The 18,844-nt window shown below is 35.9% G+C and overlaps 1 protein-coding gene across 3 annotated transcripts in view; it reads right to left on the bottom strand.

Annotated features, from left to right (window-relative positions):
- Positions 1-18,844, bottom strand: part of SIK2 (salt inducible kinase 2) — a 137,009-nt gene that overhangs the window by 110,901 nt on the left and 7,264 nt on the right. For all 3 annotated transcript variants that reach the window (XM_004749793.3, XM_013054828.2, XM_004749794.3), the window contains exons 2-3: positions 6,162-6,278; positions 3,135-3,198 (exon numbers count right to left, since the gene is read on the bottom strand). In XM_004749793.3, the coding sequence (XP_004749850.1) occupies positions 3,135-3,198; positions 6,162-6,278 (181 nt within the window). The remainder of the gene's footprint in view (positions 1-3,134; positions 3,199-6,161; positions 6,279-18,844) is intronic.

Here is an 18,844-nt window from a genome sequence, read left to right as displayed (position 1 = left end):
CCCAGGACCCCAGAATCATGACCTGAGCTGAAGGGAGACACTTAATGGACTAAGCCACCTAGGCATCCTCAATTCTTTCTTTTAAAACAGCTAAAATTAAAGATAATTTTGATAGGATTGGAGATTTCTGTTTTCAACCAAGATAGAGTAACAAGGATTGAATTTACCCTCGCAAAACCACCCCCACAACAAATAAAAGACAAAATATATGAGACATTGGTTTACAGTACACTGAACATCAGGCAAAAAAGAAGAGTGATCCCTGAGAGGCAGGAAATAAGTGAAGTGAGACCCATGAGGACCCTTAACTAATACAGGTTAGTTGTAGGCCACAGGTTAGGGAAGAGAGACATAGGCAGAGCCCAACAGACGTCCCTGAGTTGAGGAGATAGAGCTGAGAGTCTAGGGAGAACAAGCTGAACAGAGGTAGCAAAACAGAGTACCAAAGAAGAGAGAGGTACACACAGTACAAAGCTTTGATCTGTGAGGGTCCTGCTTGAACATCCAGGAGAGTAGTGACTGGCACATGTATGTGAAAAAGCTATCTGACACCAGAAAAGGAACCATCTACAAGGATTAGAAAAAACAACACTGACTGTTCCTACTGACCAGGCTAAAAAAGCCCCAAATTCACGGGGCATAGGGTAGAGTACTCCAAAGTGGGAAATAATGATACCTACACTGGGCACTGCTCCAATTATAAAAGATCAAATGATATAAACTGTTTCCAAGTAACTTAACTGTGTCCCAGATCAAAGTTCAAGAAGAGGTACAGGAACACAAATGTATGTGACAACCAGCAAGGTAAAACTAACAATGCCTGACATCCACTCAAAGACGAGTAGGCATGTAAAGAAGCAGGAAAACCTGACCAAAGCTTGGGAGAAACACAAACAGTTCAAAACTGATTCAGCACTGACAGAGTGATCAGAATTAGGACATTTCAAGTTACTAAAACTGTATTCCGGATCTTTAAAAAGATAACTAAAGACATATTGGATATAAAAAAGAAAGAAAAAAGACCTTAATCAAGTTTACAGAGCAGAAAACTGCAATGTCTGAGATGAGAGGTACACTGGATGAGATTAATGGCAAATTAGACATTGCAGAAGAAAAGATGCTAGGACTTGAAGACCTACAAATAGGAACTATCCAAAATGAAATACAGAGAGACAAAGGAACTTTTTTTAAAATGGAAAAAAAAAAATCACTGAGCTGTAGAATAATTTCAAACAGTCTAATATACATGTAATTGGAGTCTCTAAAGAAGATGAGAGGGTAGGCCAGAAAACTGATCAAGAAAATAATGGCCAAAAATTTTCTGGATTTGATGGAAGCTATACATTCCCCGATCCAGGGAGTTCAGAGAACAGAATCATGAAGAAAACCACACAAAGACATATCATAACCATTCTGTATTTTCTTGTCAGAAATATAGAATGGAGCAACATCTTTGAAGTACTGAAAGAAAAAAAATCCAAGTTAGAATTATATACCCAGGACAAATATCTTTCAAAAACAAAGATTTTTAGACACACAAAAGCTGAAAGATGTCATCACTAACAGAACTGATTTGCAAGAAATGCCAAAGAAATTCCTTCATATGGAAGAAAAATGAAACCAGATGAAGGTATGTATCTACACAAAGAAATGAAAATGAAATTGTGCATCTACATTCAGGGATGCAGCAATGATATTCCGCTCATAAATATGTAAGATTTTAAAAAATATTGAAAACTCTCTGCAAAACATAATCAACTTTTTAAACAAAAGCAACAAGACTGTATTTTGTATTTTATAAAACAGGCATAAGTAAAATGTATAACAAAAACATAAAGGCCAGGAGGTGCAAAATAATGGTATATTATTTTAAGATTCATGCTATATGTGACATGGTGAATGGTTACTGGAAGGTAGACTATAAGTTAAAGACCTGTACATGAATGTTCAGAGCAATTCATGTGTAACAGCCAAAACCAGAAACCAACCCACATATCTATTAACACATGAATGGACAAACTGGGTATATTCATACAATAGAAAGCCATTTACAATAAAACTACTTAGCAGTGAAAAGAAATGATATGCTGATACATACAACAAAATAGATAAATCATAAAATATTTATACTGAAAAATGCTGGCCACTCCCCCCTGTCAAAAGAGAGTATATATTGTATGACCACATTTATATAAAACTCTACAAGACACAAACTCAGAAAACAAATCAGTAGTTGCTTGGTGGTGAGGTGGGGCAAGAGAGATAAAAAGGGGCACAAAAAAACTTTTGGAAATTATGGATATCTTGATGGTGGCGATGATTTCTTTCATGTGTGTGTGTCTTCTGTGTGTGAAAATGTATTAAGTTGTACACATTAAATATGTGCAATTTACTGCATATGAATTATTCCTCACTAAGGCTGTTTAAAAAGCATTCTGGATTTAAATGTTCAAGTTAAAAACCTGGAAAGTGGTTAGATGACCTACAGTGTTCTTCTGGCTCTACAAGAATGAAAATAAAAGATGAAAACTAGAACAAAATATTTGTAATTTTTGTAAGGGTTAGAATGGATCACAGAAACCAATTAATCAAAACCTTTCCTTATTAGAGATAAAGAAACCAAGTCCCCCAGGGCTGCAGTGACTTGCCTGGGGCCACACAGCTAGAGTCAGTAGCTTACTGAACTGTATGAGCCACAACAGCAGGGACCAGGTTATTTAGGTCACCATTGCATCCCCTAAACCTACAGCAATGCCTGGGACATAGCACGAACTCGGTAAGTATTTGCTGATTGTATTTCCCCTGGAAGGAAGGGTAAAAAATGAAGATAAAAGGAAAGGCAAAAGGAAAGAAAACCCCCCTTGCAATATGACTGCAAGTATCGTCCATCTGTAATTCTCCCATCTCTCTCACACAGATGAGGGAATTAAGCAATAGCTTTAACACATCAACATCATGAACACAAGAAAATAAATTATATTCCTTATCTTTGTTTTACTGAATATTTTATTATATTCTAATGCTTAAAAATTTCTAGTTCATGTTGCAGGAAAATCAAGAGGAAATACTTCATTCATGAAGATTAGTGACAGTTTCAAATTAAAAACAAATTTAAAGAATAGAGAAATACTTACCAAAAATTTCCCCATTTTTGGCATATTCTGTCACAAGGTACAACATATTTTTGGTCTCCATTACCTATTGATAAATAATTACATATTAGTCCAACAGGAAAGGACTGCAATTCTAGTCTACTGCAATTCAAATCCTATGGAGTTACTAAATAAAACTACTAATAAAAATACCAATGAATGATTCAGCAGGTGGCTAATAACCTTCTACTAACACTTTTGTGAGAAATCTCAGTCCTCACTTGTTTAAGTGTGGTCCATGGACCAGCAGCAGCACTGCCAGGCAACTGTTAGAAATGCAGAATCTCGGGCCCCATCTCAGACCTACTGACACAGAATTTCCATTGTGACAAAAAATTTTTAAACCAAAGTGTGACTGTTATGCACATTCAAGTTAAAAAACACGAACATAGGTAACAGGAGTTTTGAAGATCAACTTTCTACCACCTTCTCATGGACTTTTCTAGTCTTGTGCTATAGGTAGACTTTGATTAAGAATAACAGAGATAAATAAAACAGAGCTCAGTTTATTAGGCCTGTAGCCCTGATCACCTGGCAAAATAGGATATTCCTCCTTGTTTACTGTAATATTGTTACAAACTACAATTATTTTAAAAATAGTTCAAAAGCTTCTTTGTAACTCCACTGCTGTACAGTTTTATTCAAATCAGTTTTCTAGGTTCAGAAAGGAAGCACATTAGTGTCACAAATGTGGTATTTCAAATTCTACTGAACCAAAAGGAAATCAATTTATAAGTACAAAATGAGTGAATTTTAGATTCTCTGTAACACCATCTTTTTATGTACTGGCATGTGATAACAAGGAAAATTTAACCATTATCTACTAAAAGGCTGGAAATTGATTTTGCCCTATCATGTAGGTTTAGGACTATTTCCAATCAGGTTAGAAAACAAAGAGAGCTACTCACAACTGGAGTTGAAATAAGATAAACAGCAAATCAATTCAACTGCTTACTTAGGTCAAATAAAGATGGAATTCTGTGAATCCTGGTAGCTTTAATCTTAGTTCGGCTTATAGTTCATCAGACATATAAGGATGTGGATTAGTTTCTTACAAGTATCCTCTTTAGGAATTACCAAACCAAACAACAACAACAAAAAGCTTAAAAAGAGAAATACTCTGATATAAATACCACCAAAGAAGCCTTCTGCTGCTTTAGAACTGTTTTGAGAGGCACACCATGATCTGTCATTCTAATGGTAATAGTAATGGTCTCCAATTGTCTCCACACCTTTTTTTTTTTTAAGATTTTTTTTTTTTTTTTTTGACATAGAGAGAGAAAGAGATCACAAGTAGGCAGAGAGGCAGGCAGAGAGAGAGAGAGGAGGAAGCAGGCTTCCTGCTGAGCAGAGAGCCCGATGCGGGGCTCGATCCCAGGACCCTGGGATCATGACCTGAGCCGAAGGCAGAGGCTTAACCCACTGAGCCACCCAGGCGCCCCTCCACACCTTTTTAATTACAAATCTCTATCAGTAACAAGTTGTTTAGTGAAACATGTATCACACATGCATGTACATGTATACACACACATGCGTGCATATGTTTAGATGAACATAAGCAGAGATACAAATTACATCTTGTGCCAGTGTATAAACACACTATATACATTACAGAATGCACACAAAAATATAAAAAATAAGTATAGAAGTATTAATCTTTTCTTATTATGACCAAGAGACACTTGTGCTAACCCATGTGAGTGCACAGAGGAATGTGCTAGTATTAGCTCTCTGTGGCAGAAAAAAAAAGGCCCTGACCTGTAAACAGTTTTCTGTGGTGTAAATACTCCCACTATACCTGATTTTGAGATACTAACATGGTATTAGTTGGTTTGCAAAACATCTGAAAATTTAACAGTCAGTTCTTATAAGCCAGTACAGACAGAGTCTAGTCTACCACTAGGTGTGCCCGCATCACACTATGGAGATCAAAGTCCTATGCCAGCGTGCTGTAACAGATTTTCGACAGGGGCACCCGGGCAGCTCAGTTGGTTAGTACTGCACTCTTGATTTTGGCTCAGGTCATGATCTCAGGGTTGTGAGATCAAGCCCTGTTATAGGCTTGGTACTGGGCAAGGAGCCTGCTTAGGAGTCCCCCTCTCCCTCTCCCTCTGTCCTGCCCCATGCCCTGACCCTCTTCACCTCTAAAAAAAGATTTTCTAATATAAAAATTCTACATATTAAGGAATAGAAGTGTTAAAAAAAAGTTTATTACATTATCATTCCTCAATATGAATTACTCTTCAAAAATCAGAGATCTTCTTTTTTTTAAGGTTTATGTATTTATTTTAGAGAAAGAGAGAGAGCATGAGTGGGTAGTGGGGAGGGATATAGGGAGAGGGAGAGAGAACCCCACACAGACTCTGCACTGAGCAGAGAGCCAGCCACGGAGCTGGATCCCACAACCCCAGAGATCAAGACCTGAGCTGAAAACAAGAGTCAGACATTTAACAAACTGTGCCATCCGGGCACCCCAGAGAAGGTTTTCTTTTAAAAAACATAGCTTCTACTTGAAATGGGTACAATTTATTTTACAAAAATGCTATCTCAATAAAGTTGATTTCTTAAAAAAACCACTCCTTTACTTTATCTGACAAACTAACCCGAACAAAATATATAAGATTTGGCTCTAAGTATTATAAGTAATATACTATTTTAACATTGTATTTCATAAAACATAAACAGTGTATTTTCTCAAATAAGCAAAACTGCCATATCCTCATTTATGGTACAACCACAAAAAGCCAACAGGTTTGAGTATCATAAATACATAACTACAAACTTTTTAATTAAATAACCTACAGTCTGAGAAACAACTTAAAAGGAAGCTACCAGTTTTTTATTTCCTAATTTTTTACTTAAATATAGAAAATGGGTACTCAACTTAATAAAAACTACATAATTATTCCTTTTTTATGGACTAAAAAAATAACATAAAAGAGAAAGACAATGCAAAAGAGAAAACAGGATGATGTGAGAAGCACGGAGAGGAGTAAGGTCACATCCTACCTGATAAAGTTTGATGATGTGAGGGTGGTCTAACATTTTCATTATTTGTACTTCTCGGTAGATTTTCTCAAGGTTCACTGCATCCAGCTGAGATTTATCGATTATTTTTATCGCCACCTGTGTCCCGGGCACAAATAAATACAATCAGTATACAACAGTTAACATCTTCCAGCTAAGAATCTTTTGAATATACAGTACCAGATACTTTGCCTGTTAGTTCCTAGGCCAATAAAAATACTTTAAATTCAACACTCATTCATTCAGCAAGTATTTCTTGGACACCCACCACATGTGAGGCACTGTGGTGATTTAGTTTAGGAGCACCTTTAGTGTGCTAAGGGGAAGAATTCTGCAGAGCTACTTTAATAAAACATATTTCTCTTTTAATAGAACTATAATGTTTTACTCCACTTATAAATTGAAGAAATAAAAGCTCAGCAGCTTCAACCAGTTATCAGCCTGCTGCAAAGTACCTGTAAATAATTGATCAGCCAAGCAGAAGGCAGGTTCTGCTGTACTGAAATACCTCTTTTCTAGAAAAGCAAGTGATAGCTTCCAAAGAATATAGACATAGCTTTCGGGGGCGGGGGGGGGGGATGGCTAAAGTATTAAAATCAATTCATATGAAAGATACCAACTGGATTAAACTTTTTTTTAAAAGTTTTTATTCATTTATTTGAGAGAGAACACACAAATGGGAGGAGGGGCAAAGGGAAAGGGAGAAGCATGATTCCCCACTAAGTGGGGAGCCCAATGTGGGCCTCAATTCTTGGACCCTGGGATCATGACCTGAGCAAAGGCAAAAGCTTAACCAAATGAACCACTGAAGAAGAAACTCGAAAATGTACTTCACAGTCTACAGAAAAGTATTCTGAACATAACTCAGTTTTATGTTGTTTCAAGATAATTTTTATTATCCATTACTGTATGTGATTTAATAGTTCAGTACTCCTAAAAAGTATCTAAGGATATAGGATTCACCTTGTCAATTCACTTAATTTCTTCAGACTCTTGTTTACACAATTAGTTTTTTTTTCTTTCCTATGGCTGCTTTATCCTTTGCTCTTCCCTCTTTAAACTCTACTGTAAGGTTTATTTCTTACCAATCTGTATTTCTAATTTGCGGTCCACAGCTTATTTCCTGATTTGAGTTAACTGTAACCCAGAGAAGAACTCAAGCTTCCCAGGGGAAATCAAATTACTAAGTATAATGCATAAAATTCAATTTACTGCCAAAGAAGAAAGGGGGTAGTTCCTTCTCTAGACAGTAAAGTGCACACGTTTTGTGATAATTATTTTCATTATGTTTGATGGTATATTATTTCCATAATCAAAATATTCTAGAAAGTATAAGGTGCTAAACTTTGCTACATAAGGAGACCGATCAATATTGGACTTGGTATTAAGGACATTATTGGACCACCTCAATATTTATTTAAATTTAAATAAATTTAAAGTGACCCCCTCCTCCTCAATTTTATGATACAGTATTATCAGTTACTTTAGGTAAAAGCTGCCAGATAAGAGGATAAGTATATATTTAAGTTTCCCTAATACTCCTTAGGAAGGTAATATGAAGTTTCATAGACATGCTTATTTTGAAGAAAATGTCTTGCCCTCCAATTGTTGGAGCATGTCTAAATATCCCCCTTGGGGTGCCTGGATGGCTCAGTGGGTTAAAGCCTCTGCCTTCAGCTCAGGTCATGGTCTTGGGGTCCTGGGATCGAGCCCACATCAGGCTCTCTGCTTAGCAGGGAGCCTGCTTCCCCCTCTCTCTCTGCCCGCCTCTCTGTCTACTTGTGATCTCTCTCTGTCAAATAAATAAATAAAATCTTTATAAATAAATAAATAAATATCCCCCTCACCCACAAAAAGCCCCACTTTTAGAAGGAAATGGATCAGAACCCATTAATAAATAAAAAAGAATATCTTGATTATCATCTCTTTAATACTATAATGTTAAAGAAAAACTTAGGCACTAAATTCCAAGTAAAGCAAGGTTTTGCCAAGAGATACCTCATACTCTTTTTTAAAACCCTGGCCTCAAACAATGAAAAATCGAAAGATACATAAATTATCTAAGTAAACCTTAATAAGTCATAACTCTCATTATTCAACTTTTCTCAACCAAAAAATTCTCAAATGACAAAATCTAATTCTCTTCAATTTTATCTTATAAATATATGGACCACACGTGCAGATACTTATATCTTTACCCTGTTATCCCTTGCTTGTAAGGCCTGTCAAGATTATGAAAAGGGGAAGCACTAAAGAAAAAGCGGAGCATGGGTTAACGTCCTCCTTCTAATAGTTAGGACTTTTATTAATGCGGTGTATCACACAGCCTAACTTGCAAATGCTGAACCACCCTCATAGCCCAGGAATAAATTCCACTTGGTCGTGGTGAATAATCTTTTTAATGTACTGTTGAATCCTATTAGCTAGTATCTTCTTGGGAATTTCTGCATCCATGTTCATCAAAATACCATTAACATTTTTCAAAGAGCTGGAGCAAACAATCCTAAAATTTGTATGGAACCAGAAAAGATCCTGAATAGCCAAAGTAACTTTGAAAAAGAAAACCAAAGCTGGAAGCATCACAATTTCAGACCTCAAGCAGTATTACTAAGCTGTAATCATCAAGAATGGTACTGGCACAAACACAGATACACAGATCAATAGAACAGAATAGAGAGCCCAGAAATGGACCCTCAACTCTCTGGTCAACTAATCTTTGACAAAGCAGGAAAGAATGTCCAATGGAAAAAAGACAGTCTCTTCCGTAAATGGTGCTGGGAAAATTGGACAGCCACATGCAGAAGAATGAAACTGGACCACTTTCTAATACCATACACAAAAATAAATTCAAAATGGATGAAAGACCTAAATGTGAGACAGGAATCCATCAAAATCATAGAGGATAACATAGGCAGCAACCTTTTTGACTTCAGCTACAGCAAATTCTTGTTAGACATGTCTCCAAAGTCAGGAGAAACTAAGGCAAAAATGAACTATTGGGACTTCATCAAGATAAAAAGCTTTTGCACAGCAGAGGAGACAGTCAACAAAACTAACAGGCAACCTACAGGATGGGAGAAGGTATTTGCAAATGTCTTATCAGATAAAGGGCTAGTCCAAAATCTATAAAGAACCTATCAAACTCAACATCTAAAGAACAAAATCCAGTGAAGATAGGGGCAGAAGAAACAAACAGCCATTTCTCCAAAGACAAACAAATGGACCAAAAGACACATGAAAAAAGAAACTCAACATCACTTGGCATCAGGGAAATACAAATCAAAACCATTATGAGATACCACCTCACACCTGTCAAAATGGCTAAAATTATCAACTTAGGAAACAATAGATGTTGGCAAGGATGTGGAAAAAGAGGAACCCTCTTACACTGCTGGTGGGAATGCAAACTGGTGCAGCCACTCTGGAGAGCAGTATGGAGGTTCCTCAAAAAGTTCAAAATAGAGTAACCTTACAACCCAGCATTTGCACTACAAAGTATTTATCCAAAAGATACAAACAGTGATTTGAAGGGACAGCTGCACCCCAATGTTTATAGCAGCAATGTCCACAATAGCTAAACTACTGAAAGAGCCCAGATGTCCACCAACAGATGAATGGCTAAATATGTGTGTGTGTACATACACAAACATACACACATATATATATATACAGATACATATATATATGTACATGCAGACACAATGAAATATTGCTCAGCCATCAAAAAGAATGAAATTTTCGGGCGCCTGGGTGGCTCAGTGGGTTAAGCTGCTGCCTTCGGCTCAGGTCATGATCTCAGGGTCCTGGGATCGAGTCCCGCGTCGGGTTCTCTGCTCAGCAGGGAGCCTGCTTCCTCCTCTCTCTCTGCCTTCCTCTCTGCCTACTTGTGATCTCTCTCTGTCGAATAAATAAATAAAATCTTTAAAAAAAATAAAAAAAAAAAGAATGAAATTTTGCCATTTGCAACAATATGGATAGAACTAGAAGGTATTATGGTAAGCGAAATACGTCAGAGAAAGACAAATATCATATGATTTCACTGATATGTGGAATTTAAGAAACAAAACAAATAAGCATAGGAGAAGGGAAGGAAAAATAAAATTAAGATGAAAACAGAAGCAAATCGTAAGAGACACTGAACTCTAGGAAACAAACAGGGTTGCTGAAGGGGAGTTGGGTGGGGGAAGGGATGGGCATTAAGGAGGGAGGACACTTGATGTAAGGAGTACTGGGAATGAATTGCTAAATTCTACGCCTGAAACTAATAAAAAAAAAAAGGAAGAAAAAAAATGAATTGTTAAAGCCTGAAAAAAAAACAAATTAGGGCTCATCTAACTGCTATGAGCAAGTGACCACAAAATGCATAGTGATTCAAACACAATAGAAGTTTAGTTTTTGGTCATGTCATAGAATGGAACGGGTGAAGATGCCTCCATGCAAGCATATGAGGTTTATGAAGGTTTTACTGTCTTTTTTTTTTTTTAAAGATTTTATTTATTTATTCGACAGAGATATCACAAGTAGGCAGAGAGAGGGAGAAGCAGGCTCCCAGCTGAGCAGAGAGCCCAATGCAGGACTCGATCCCAGGACCCTGAGATCATGATCCAGGCCAAAGGCAGAGGCTTACCCCTCTAAGCCACCCAGGCACCTCGAGGTTTTACTACCTTTAAAATCTTCCATAGTTTACCCTAAAGGCTATCTCCATTCCAGCCTGACAGGAGAAGGAAACTTGGAGAAGCTTTCACAAGAGGTTTTTATGGGCTTGCCCTCAAGTGGTACATATTACCTCTGTTCACTTCATTAGTTATAACTCAGTCACATAACCCCATCTAAATGCGAGAAGCCCAGAGATAGACCAGTGACAGGTCCAGGAAGAATAGGAAACATTTTTAATGTTCAGCTAGCAGTCTCTGGCATATTCTTCCAGGTAATTTCTTAGCAATGGGACTCATTACCAAGTACTTCCCGGAAATATGACGATGATGACTTTCAGAACTGCACAGTACTTTGTAATTTTACAAGATACTTTAACATATTTTAGCTCATTTATTTCTGAACTTTGTGAAGTAAATGGAACAAGCAGAGCATCCATGATGTTCTCGAGAAGTTCTAAAGATGTTACATAATCTACAGAAGGTCTTACAGCTCAAGTGAATTATTGGGAAAAACCACCGGCCTTCAAACTCCACGTTCAATCTTTCTACCTTTTCAAAGAGCCTATTATGTGCACCCTTACTGAGCACCTGTTGTGTGCCTGGCATTATGCTCAGGATACAAAAATGAACAAGATCTGATTCCTACCTTCAAGGAACTTAATAGATCTGTGAGAACAAAGAGAACACATTTTGGAAAACAAATTTTGTCAACAAGAAAATCTGCACTTGGGGGTTTTTCCAATGTGTATGAAAGTTCCAACAAACAAAAGGGTTGTGTTCCAACATTTTAAAGATAACTATGAACTTAGATTTCTGGGAGCTTACTCTCTGCATCCCTTTTCTACTTAGTTCTGAACCAAAGACAAAATCTGCATGGTCACGACAAAGTCAAGCAAAGGACTCTGAATTTTTCAACTCTCCAATTTCTACATATGCATGCAGTATCTTTAAAAAAACAAAACTTTAGTGAGTTTATGTAGAGACAGAAAAATTATTATTCCATCTGCTAGGAGACAAAAGGAAGGTTTCCCATAGAACTTCGGAGGACATATCTAAACTAGAATGATTGTTATCAAACTAAATCCCATGTAAAAGCAGCAACACTAAATATTCAACCTCAAAAATGGGAAAAAGTGAATTAAAAATAATAAAATATCTAATATAATGTTATGTGGATTATATTAAGAAATACCGTTTCCGGGGCGCCTGGGTGGCTCAGTGGGTTAAAGCCTCTGCTTTCGGCTCAGGTCATGATCCTAGGGTCCTGGGATCGAGCCCCGCATCGGGCTCTCTGCTCGGAGGGGAGCCTGCTTCCTCCTCTCTCTCTGCCTGCCTCTCTGCCTACTTGTGATCTTTCTCTGTCGAATAAATAAAATCTAAAAAAAAAAAAAAAAAAAAAAAAAAAGAAATACCGTTTCCACTTATATTTACAATGATTCAAAGCCTTGTGGGCTAAAGTTCAACAAGATGGCCACTTGTATACATTGCTGGTATGACTATAAAATAGGTTATGATTTTTCTGAAAGGTATTTTGGCAATTTTTATCAAGAACCTTAAAAATCACCCATCCCAGGGTCCCTGGCTGGCTCAGCTGCAAAAGCATGTGACTCCTGATCTCAGGGTTGTGAGTCTGAGACTCACACTGGGTGCAGAGATTACTTAAAAACAAAAATCTCAAAATAAAATTAGGCAAAAAAAAAAAGTCATCCATCCTGAGGGAGTTCTGGAAAGATCGCGGAGTAGAAGGATCCTGAGCTTATCTTGTCCCATGTATACACCAAGATAACAGCCACAACAGTGCAACTAACTCTGAAAACAACCCAAAGACTGGCAGAAAAATCAGTCAAGGAATTCACAAAATAAGAGGATATAAAGTAGGCCATCATATATAGAACATGTGTGTGAGGGGGTAGAGAGTAAAAATTTAGGACTTTTAGAATGGGTTCAAACTTACGCAACCATCAACTTAATATAAACTGCTACATGCTTAAGATGTTATATATGAATCTAAGGGTAACTATAAATCAAAACCTATAATGGATATATAAAAAATAAGGAGAAAGGAATCCAAGAGTAGTACTAAAGAAACCATAGAGAAGAGAGCAAGACAAGAAGAAAGGAACAGAGAAGAACTATAAAAACAAGGGTAAAACAAGTAAAACAGTAAGTATCTACCTGGTGATAATTACTTTCAATGTAAACAGACTATTACTCCAATCACAAGACACAGGGTGACTGAAAGGATAAAAAAAGCAAGACCCATCTATATGCTGCTTACCAGGGATTCCCTTCAGACCTAGAAACACATTCAGATCGAAAGTGAAGAGATGGAAAAAACATTTAACATGCAAATGGAAGCAAAAAGAAAGGTGGGGTAGCAATACTTACATCAGACAAAACAGACTTTATAATATGGATAAACGAGAGACAAAGAAGGACACTACATAATCATAAACGGAACAATCCAACAATAAGATTCAACAGTAAATATCTGTGCATCAACTATGGCAGCAGCCAAATACATAAAGCAACTATGAACAGACATAAATGAAGAAATGATAGTAATACAATAATCCTAAGAGACTTTAACACACACATCAATGGACAGATCACCCAAACAGAAATTCAACAAGGAAACAGTGGCTTTAAATGACACATTGGACCAGATGGATCTAACAGATACATTCAGAACATTTCATCCAAAGCAGTGGAATACACACTCTTTTCAATTCCATGTGGAACATTCTCCAGAAGGGATCACATGTTAAGCCAAAAAATAAGTCTCAACAAATTAAAAAAGACTGAAATCGTATCATGCATCTTTTCCAATCACATCAGTATGAAACCAGAAATCATACACAAGAAAAAATCTGAAAAGAACACAAATACTTGGAGGGTATCTAAACTCCTACTGAATGATAACTGGGTCTGACAACACATCAAAGAGTAAATTAACTAAATAGAGACAAATGAAAATGAGAACACAATGGTCTAAAATCTTTCAGATGCAGGAAAAGCTGTCCTAAGAGACAAGATTATAGCAATACAGGCCTAACTCAAGAGGTAAGAAAAATCTCAAACAACCTAACCTTACACCTAAAGGAGCTAGAAAAAGAACAAAGGCCAAAGCCAGAAGTAGTAGTAATAATAATAATAATAATGAAGATCAGAGCATAAATAAATGAAATAAAGACTACAAAAACAATAGAAAGAATAAATAAAACCAGGAGCTGGTTCTTTGGAAAGATAAACAAAACTGATAAACCTTTGGCCAGACTTAAAAAGAGAGAGAGAGAGAGAGAGAGAGAGAGATGACTCAAATAAAATCAGAAGTGAAGGAGAAATAACAACCGTCACCAGAGAACTACAAAGAATTATAAGAGATTATTATAAAAAGTTTTATGCCAACAAATTAGATAACCTAGAAGAAATGGATAAATTCCTAAAAACATAAAACCTTCCTAAACTGAATCAAGAAGAAACAGAATATTTAACAGACTGATTACTAGCAATGAAATTCAATCAGTTAAAAAACAAAAAAACAAAACATCCAAAAAACCAAAAACCTCCCAATAAACAAAAGTCCAGGACCAGATGGCGTCACAGATGAATTCTACCAAACATGTTAAGAGTTAATACCTATTATTTCTCAAACTATCCCAAAAAACTAGAATAGGAAGGAAAACTTCCAAATGCATTCTAAGAGGCCAGCATTACCCTGATACCAATAACAGATAAAGGCACTACAAAACAAAACAACAACAACAAAAAAAAAACCTACAAAAACTAAGGCCAATATCTCTCCTGAACATAGATATAAAAATATTCAATGAAATATGAGTAAATCAAACTGAATAATACATTAAAAAATCATTCACCATAATCAAGTGGGATATATTCTAGAGATGCAAAGGTGGTTCAACATTCATCAGCCAACATGATACATTATATTAATAAGAGAATGGATAAAAACCATTTGATCATCTCAATAGTTGCAAAAAAAGCATTTGACCAAGTACAACATCCATTCATGGTAAAAACTCTCAACAAAATAGGTTTAGAGGGAACTACCTCAACATATTAAAGGCCATATATGAGAAACCCATAGCTAACACCATACCCAATAGTGAAAAACTAGGAGCTCTTCTTCAAAGATCAGGAACAGGACAAGCATGTTCACTCTCAACACAGTACTGTAAGTCCTAGCCATAGCAATCAGACAAGAAATAAAAGGCATCCAAATTGGTAAGAGGTAAAACTTCACTATTTGCAGATGACATACAGTATACAGAAAACCCTAAAGACTTCATTAAAAAACAAAATACTAGAACTGATATGAGTTCAGTAAAGTCACAGGATATGAAATTAATATACAGAAATATATTGTATTTCTATACACAAATAGTGAAATCGAAAAAGAAATTAGAAAAACAATTCCACTTAAAACTGTATCAAAAAGAATAAGATACCCAGGAATAAACTTAACCATGGAGGTGAAAGACCTGTACTCCCAAAACTATAAAACACCAGTGAAAGAAAAACTGAAGACAGCATAAACAAATGGAAAGATATTTCATACTCCTAGATTGAAGAATCAATGTTGTTAAAATGTCTTGTATTACCCAAAGCAATCTACAGATTCAATGCTCTCCCTAGCAAAATACCGGTAATATTTTCCACAGACCTAAAACAAAAAAGGACTGAAATTAATATAGAACAATAAAAGACCCCAAATAGTCAAAGCAATCTTGAAAAACAAAGCTGGAGGTATCATAATCTCAATTTTAAGATCTACTACAAAAGCTGTAGTCATCAAAACAGTAAGGTACTGCACAAAAACAGATACACAGATCGAAAGAATAGAACAGAACAGAGAGCCTGGAAATAAATCCATGTTTATATGGTCAACTACTCTACAACAAAGGAGGCAAGAATATACCATGGTGAAAAGATGGTCTTTTCAACAAATGGCGCTGGGAAGGCTGGACAGCCACATGCAAAATCCCGAAACTGGATCACTTTTCTAACATCTACATACACATAAAAAACAAACCCTCAAAATGGATGAAAGACCTAAATGTGAGACCCGAAACCATAAAAAACCAGAAGAGAGCACAGGCAGTAATTTCTCTGACATTAGCCATAGCAACATTTTCCTAGATAAGTCTCCTTTGGAAGAGAAACAAAAGCAAAAATAACTATTAGTATGAAACCAAGTAAAAGCTTTTGCACAGCAAAGGAAACCAACAAAAAACCCCAAAAGGCAACCTACTGAGTGGAAGAAGATATTTGCACATAATATGTCTGTTCAGGGGTTAAGATCCAAAATATATTTTAAAAAACTCATACAATTCATCAACAACAACAAAACAATTAAAAAATTGGCAAAGGCCTGAGACATTGTTCCAAAGAGGACATCCAGATGGCCAACAGACACATGAAAAGATGCTCAACATCACTCAACATCAGGGAAATGCAAACCAAAATCACCCTGAGTTATCACCTTACACTAGTGGGAAGGGCTGAAATTAAAAAGACAAGAAATAACAAATGTTGGCGAGGATCTAGAGAAAGATATCTTTGTGCACTGTTGGTGGGCCTATAAACTGGCATGGCCACTGTGGGTGAGAGTATAGGGGTGCCTCAAAAATTAAATACAGAAATACTATATGATCCATTAATTTCAGTAATGGGTATTTACCCAAAGAAAACCAAAACACTAATCTGAAAAAACATATATGCAGCCATTTGTTTTCTGAAGCATTATTTACAAGAGCCAAGATATGGAAGCAACCTAAGTGTCCATCAATACACAGATACAAGCAGGAATATTATGCAGGCACAAACAAGGATGTGATCATGCCATTTCAGACAATGTGGTTGGACCTAGAGGATACTATGCTAAGTGAAATAAGTCAAACTGAGATTGAATCTACAGATTCAAATATCCTATGACTCCATTCATAAGTGGAATCTAGAAAAAAAAAACCTACACACAAATGAATAAACAACAAAAAGCAGAATCAGACCTATAAATACAGAGTACTGGTGGCTGCCAGAGGAGAAGGTGGGGCACTGGGAAAAATGGGTGAAGGGGAGAGGGAGATAAAGGCTTCTAGCTATGCAATGAATAAGTCACAGAAATAAAAGGCAAAGTATAACAAAAACAGTCAATGATCTAGTAACAGAAACATAATGGGATGATATAACAACCAGATGATGGCTATGCTTGTGTTAACTGGTAAAATGTATAAACTTGCCAATTCACTAAGTTGTACACTTGAAAACAGTGTAGAATTGTGTATCAACTATACTCCAAAACCTTTTTGTTTTTAAAAACAAAAGAGTACATTTATTGCAATGAGTACTGAGTAGTGTATAGAACTGCTGAATCACTATGTTGTACACCTTAAAGTAATTGAACACTGTATGTTAATTATACTTCAATAAGGAAAAAAAAAATCACCCATCCCATGTAGCCTAAGGACTCTACTTCTAAGAAATTATTTCAAGGAAATTATCTGAAATGATGGTAAAGACTTACTTATAAATATATTCAATGAGTATTATTTGTAATATAAAAATAGAAACAGTAAATGGGAAATAATTATGTGAGTTATGGTAAGATTATTTTTAACTGTTATACAGCTATTAGAATAGCTTTTCTTAATAATATAAGGGATTGCTTAGACTAAAGTATTAAATTAAAAAATCAGTAGTTAAGCACAGTCTCAACACAAGGCACAAAGTTTTTCTTTAGATATAACTATGACAAAAATGTTATTGGTGAGTGGAAAAAAATTGTGAATTATTTTTCTGCTTTATACTTTTCTGTGCAATTTTTCTTCAGTGAACATGAATTACTTTTCCAATAGGAAAAACAAAAAATGAAATGAAGTTATTGTATTTATCAAATATGCCAACTTCTCCATCTATGAAATTTTAGTCATTTTCATTTTATTTTCTACATTCTCTATAAAAGTTCTATTATTTTCTAAAATGTAAACATTAATGAAAAGACTACACACAGAAGAAATGTTTCCAACAAAGTAAAAAATAATGAATACAAAAGTAACAATATATAAAGTACAAATTTGTACAGAAAACAAGAGATTAAATGCAGAAGCAGAAATGAAATAGTGTTAAGCTGATGGATGAAAGATATTTTTTCACTTTTCAAAATGCAATTTAGTGGTAATATTATCCTGTCTTTTTGATAATTTAGCAAAAACTGCTTTTCACTTCTCATCAAAGAAATATTCATCTCATGCACTTAAAGAAACCATGACAAAAGTGGCTTTGGAGGACTTAAAGGGAAATTACACAACCGGAGCAGTACTTCTAGTAACAAATCCGAAGGGATTAACACGTCAGCTGTCTCAGGTAATATTTGCTTCAGCACTATTTACCACTAGTATACTAATTGTATACAGTCCTTCTGAAGTACCAAAGTGCATTACCATACAATCAGATCTTCCAAGATTAAACGCTAAATGTTTAATCTTGGAACTTTACAAGCTTATACATTAAATCATAGGAGGAATCAGAACATTTGACCAACAAGTCAATGTGACTGAGTGACCACAAAGAAAGGGTTTCTGAAAGCAGTGTAAGTCAGCAGTAAAACTAACAGGGAGCGCTCTAGTTCTCTTGTAAGTATACTATAAATTACAATTTTTTTCCAATTTAAAATTGACTTTCTTTTTTAAAAAGATTTTATTTATTTACTTGTGAGAGAGAAAAAGAGAGAGCATGAGCGAGGGAGACGAGAGGCAAGAGGAGAAGGGAAAGAGCATCTCCAGCAGACTCCCTGCTGAGCACAAAGACCGACTCAGGAACTCAGGCTCCATCTCAGACGACCGAGCTAAAATCAAAAGGAGGACACTTAACTGACTGAACCACCCAGGCATCCCAAAATTGACTTTTAAAAATGTAAGAATTTATATAATGCAATAAATCCTCATGAAGATTTTATTTCACTTTTCCAATGGTGGGTAAGGAAAACAGACC

The sequence above is a fragment of the Mustela putorius genome, unplaced genomic scaffold, assembly GCF_011764305.1.
Source record: "Mustela putorius furo isolate JIRA1106 unplaced genomic scaffold, ASM1176430v1.1 tig00000198_pilon_pilon_pilon, whole genome shotgun sequence".
NCBI classification, from domain to species: Eukaryota; Metazoa; Chordata; class Mammalia; order Carnivora; family Mustelidae; genus Mustela; species Mustela putorius.
This window is presented reverse-complemented; position numbering and strand designations above follow the sequence as displayed.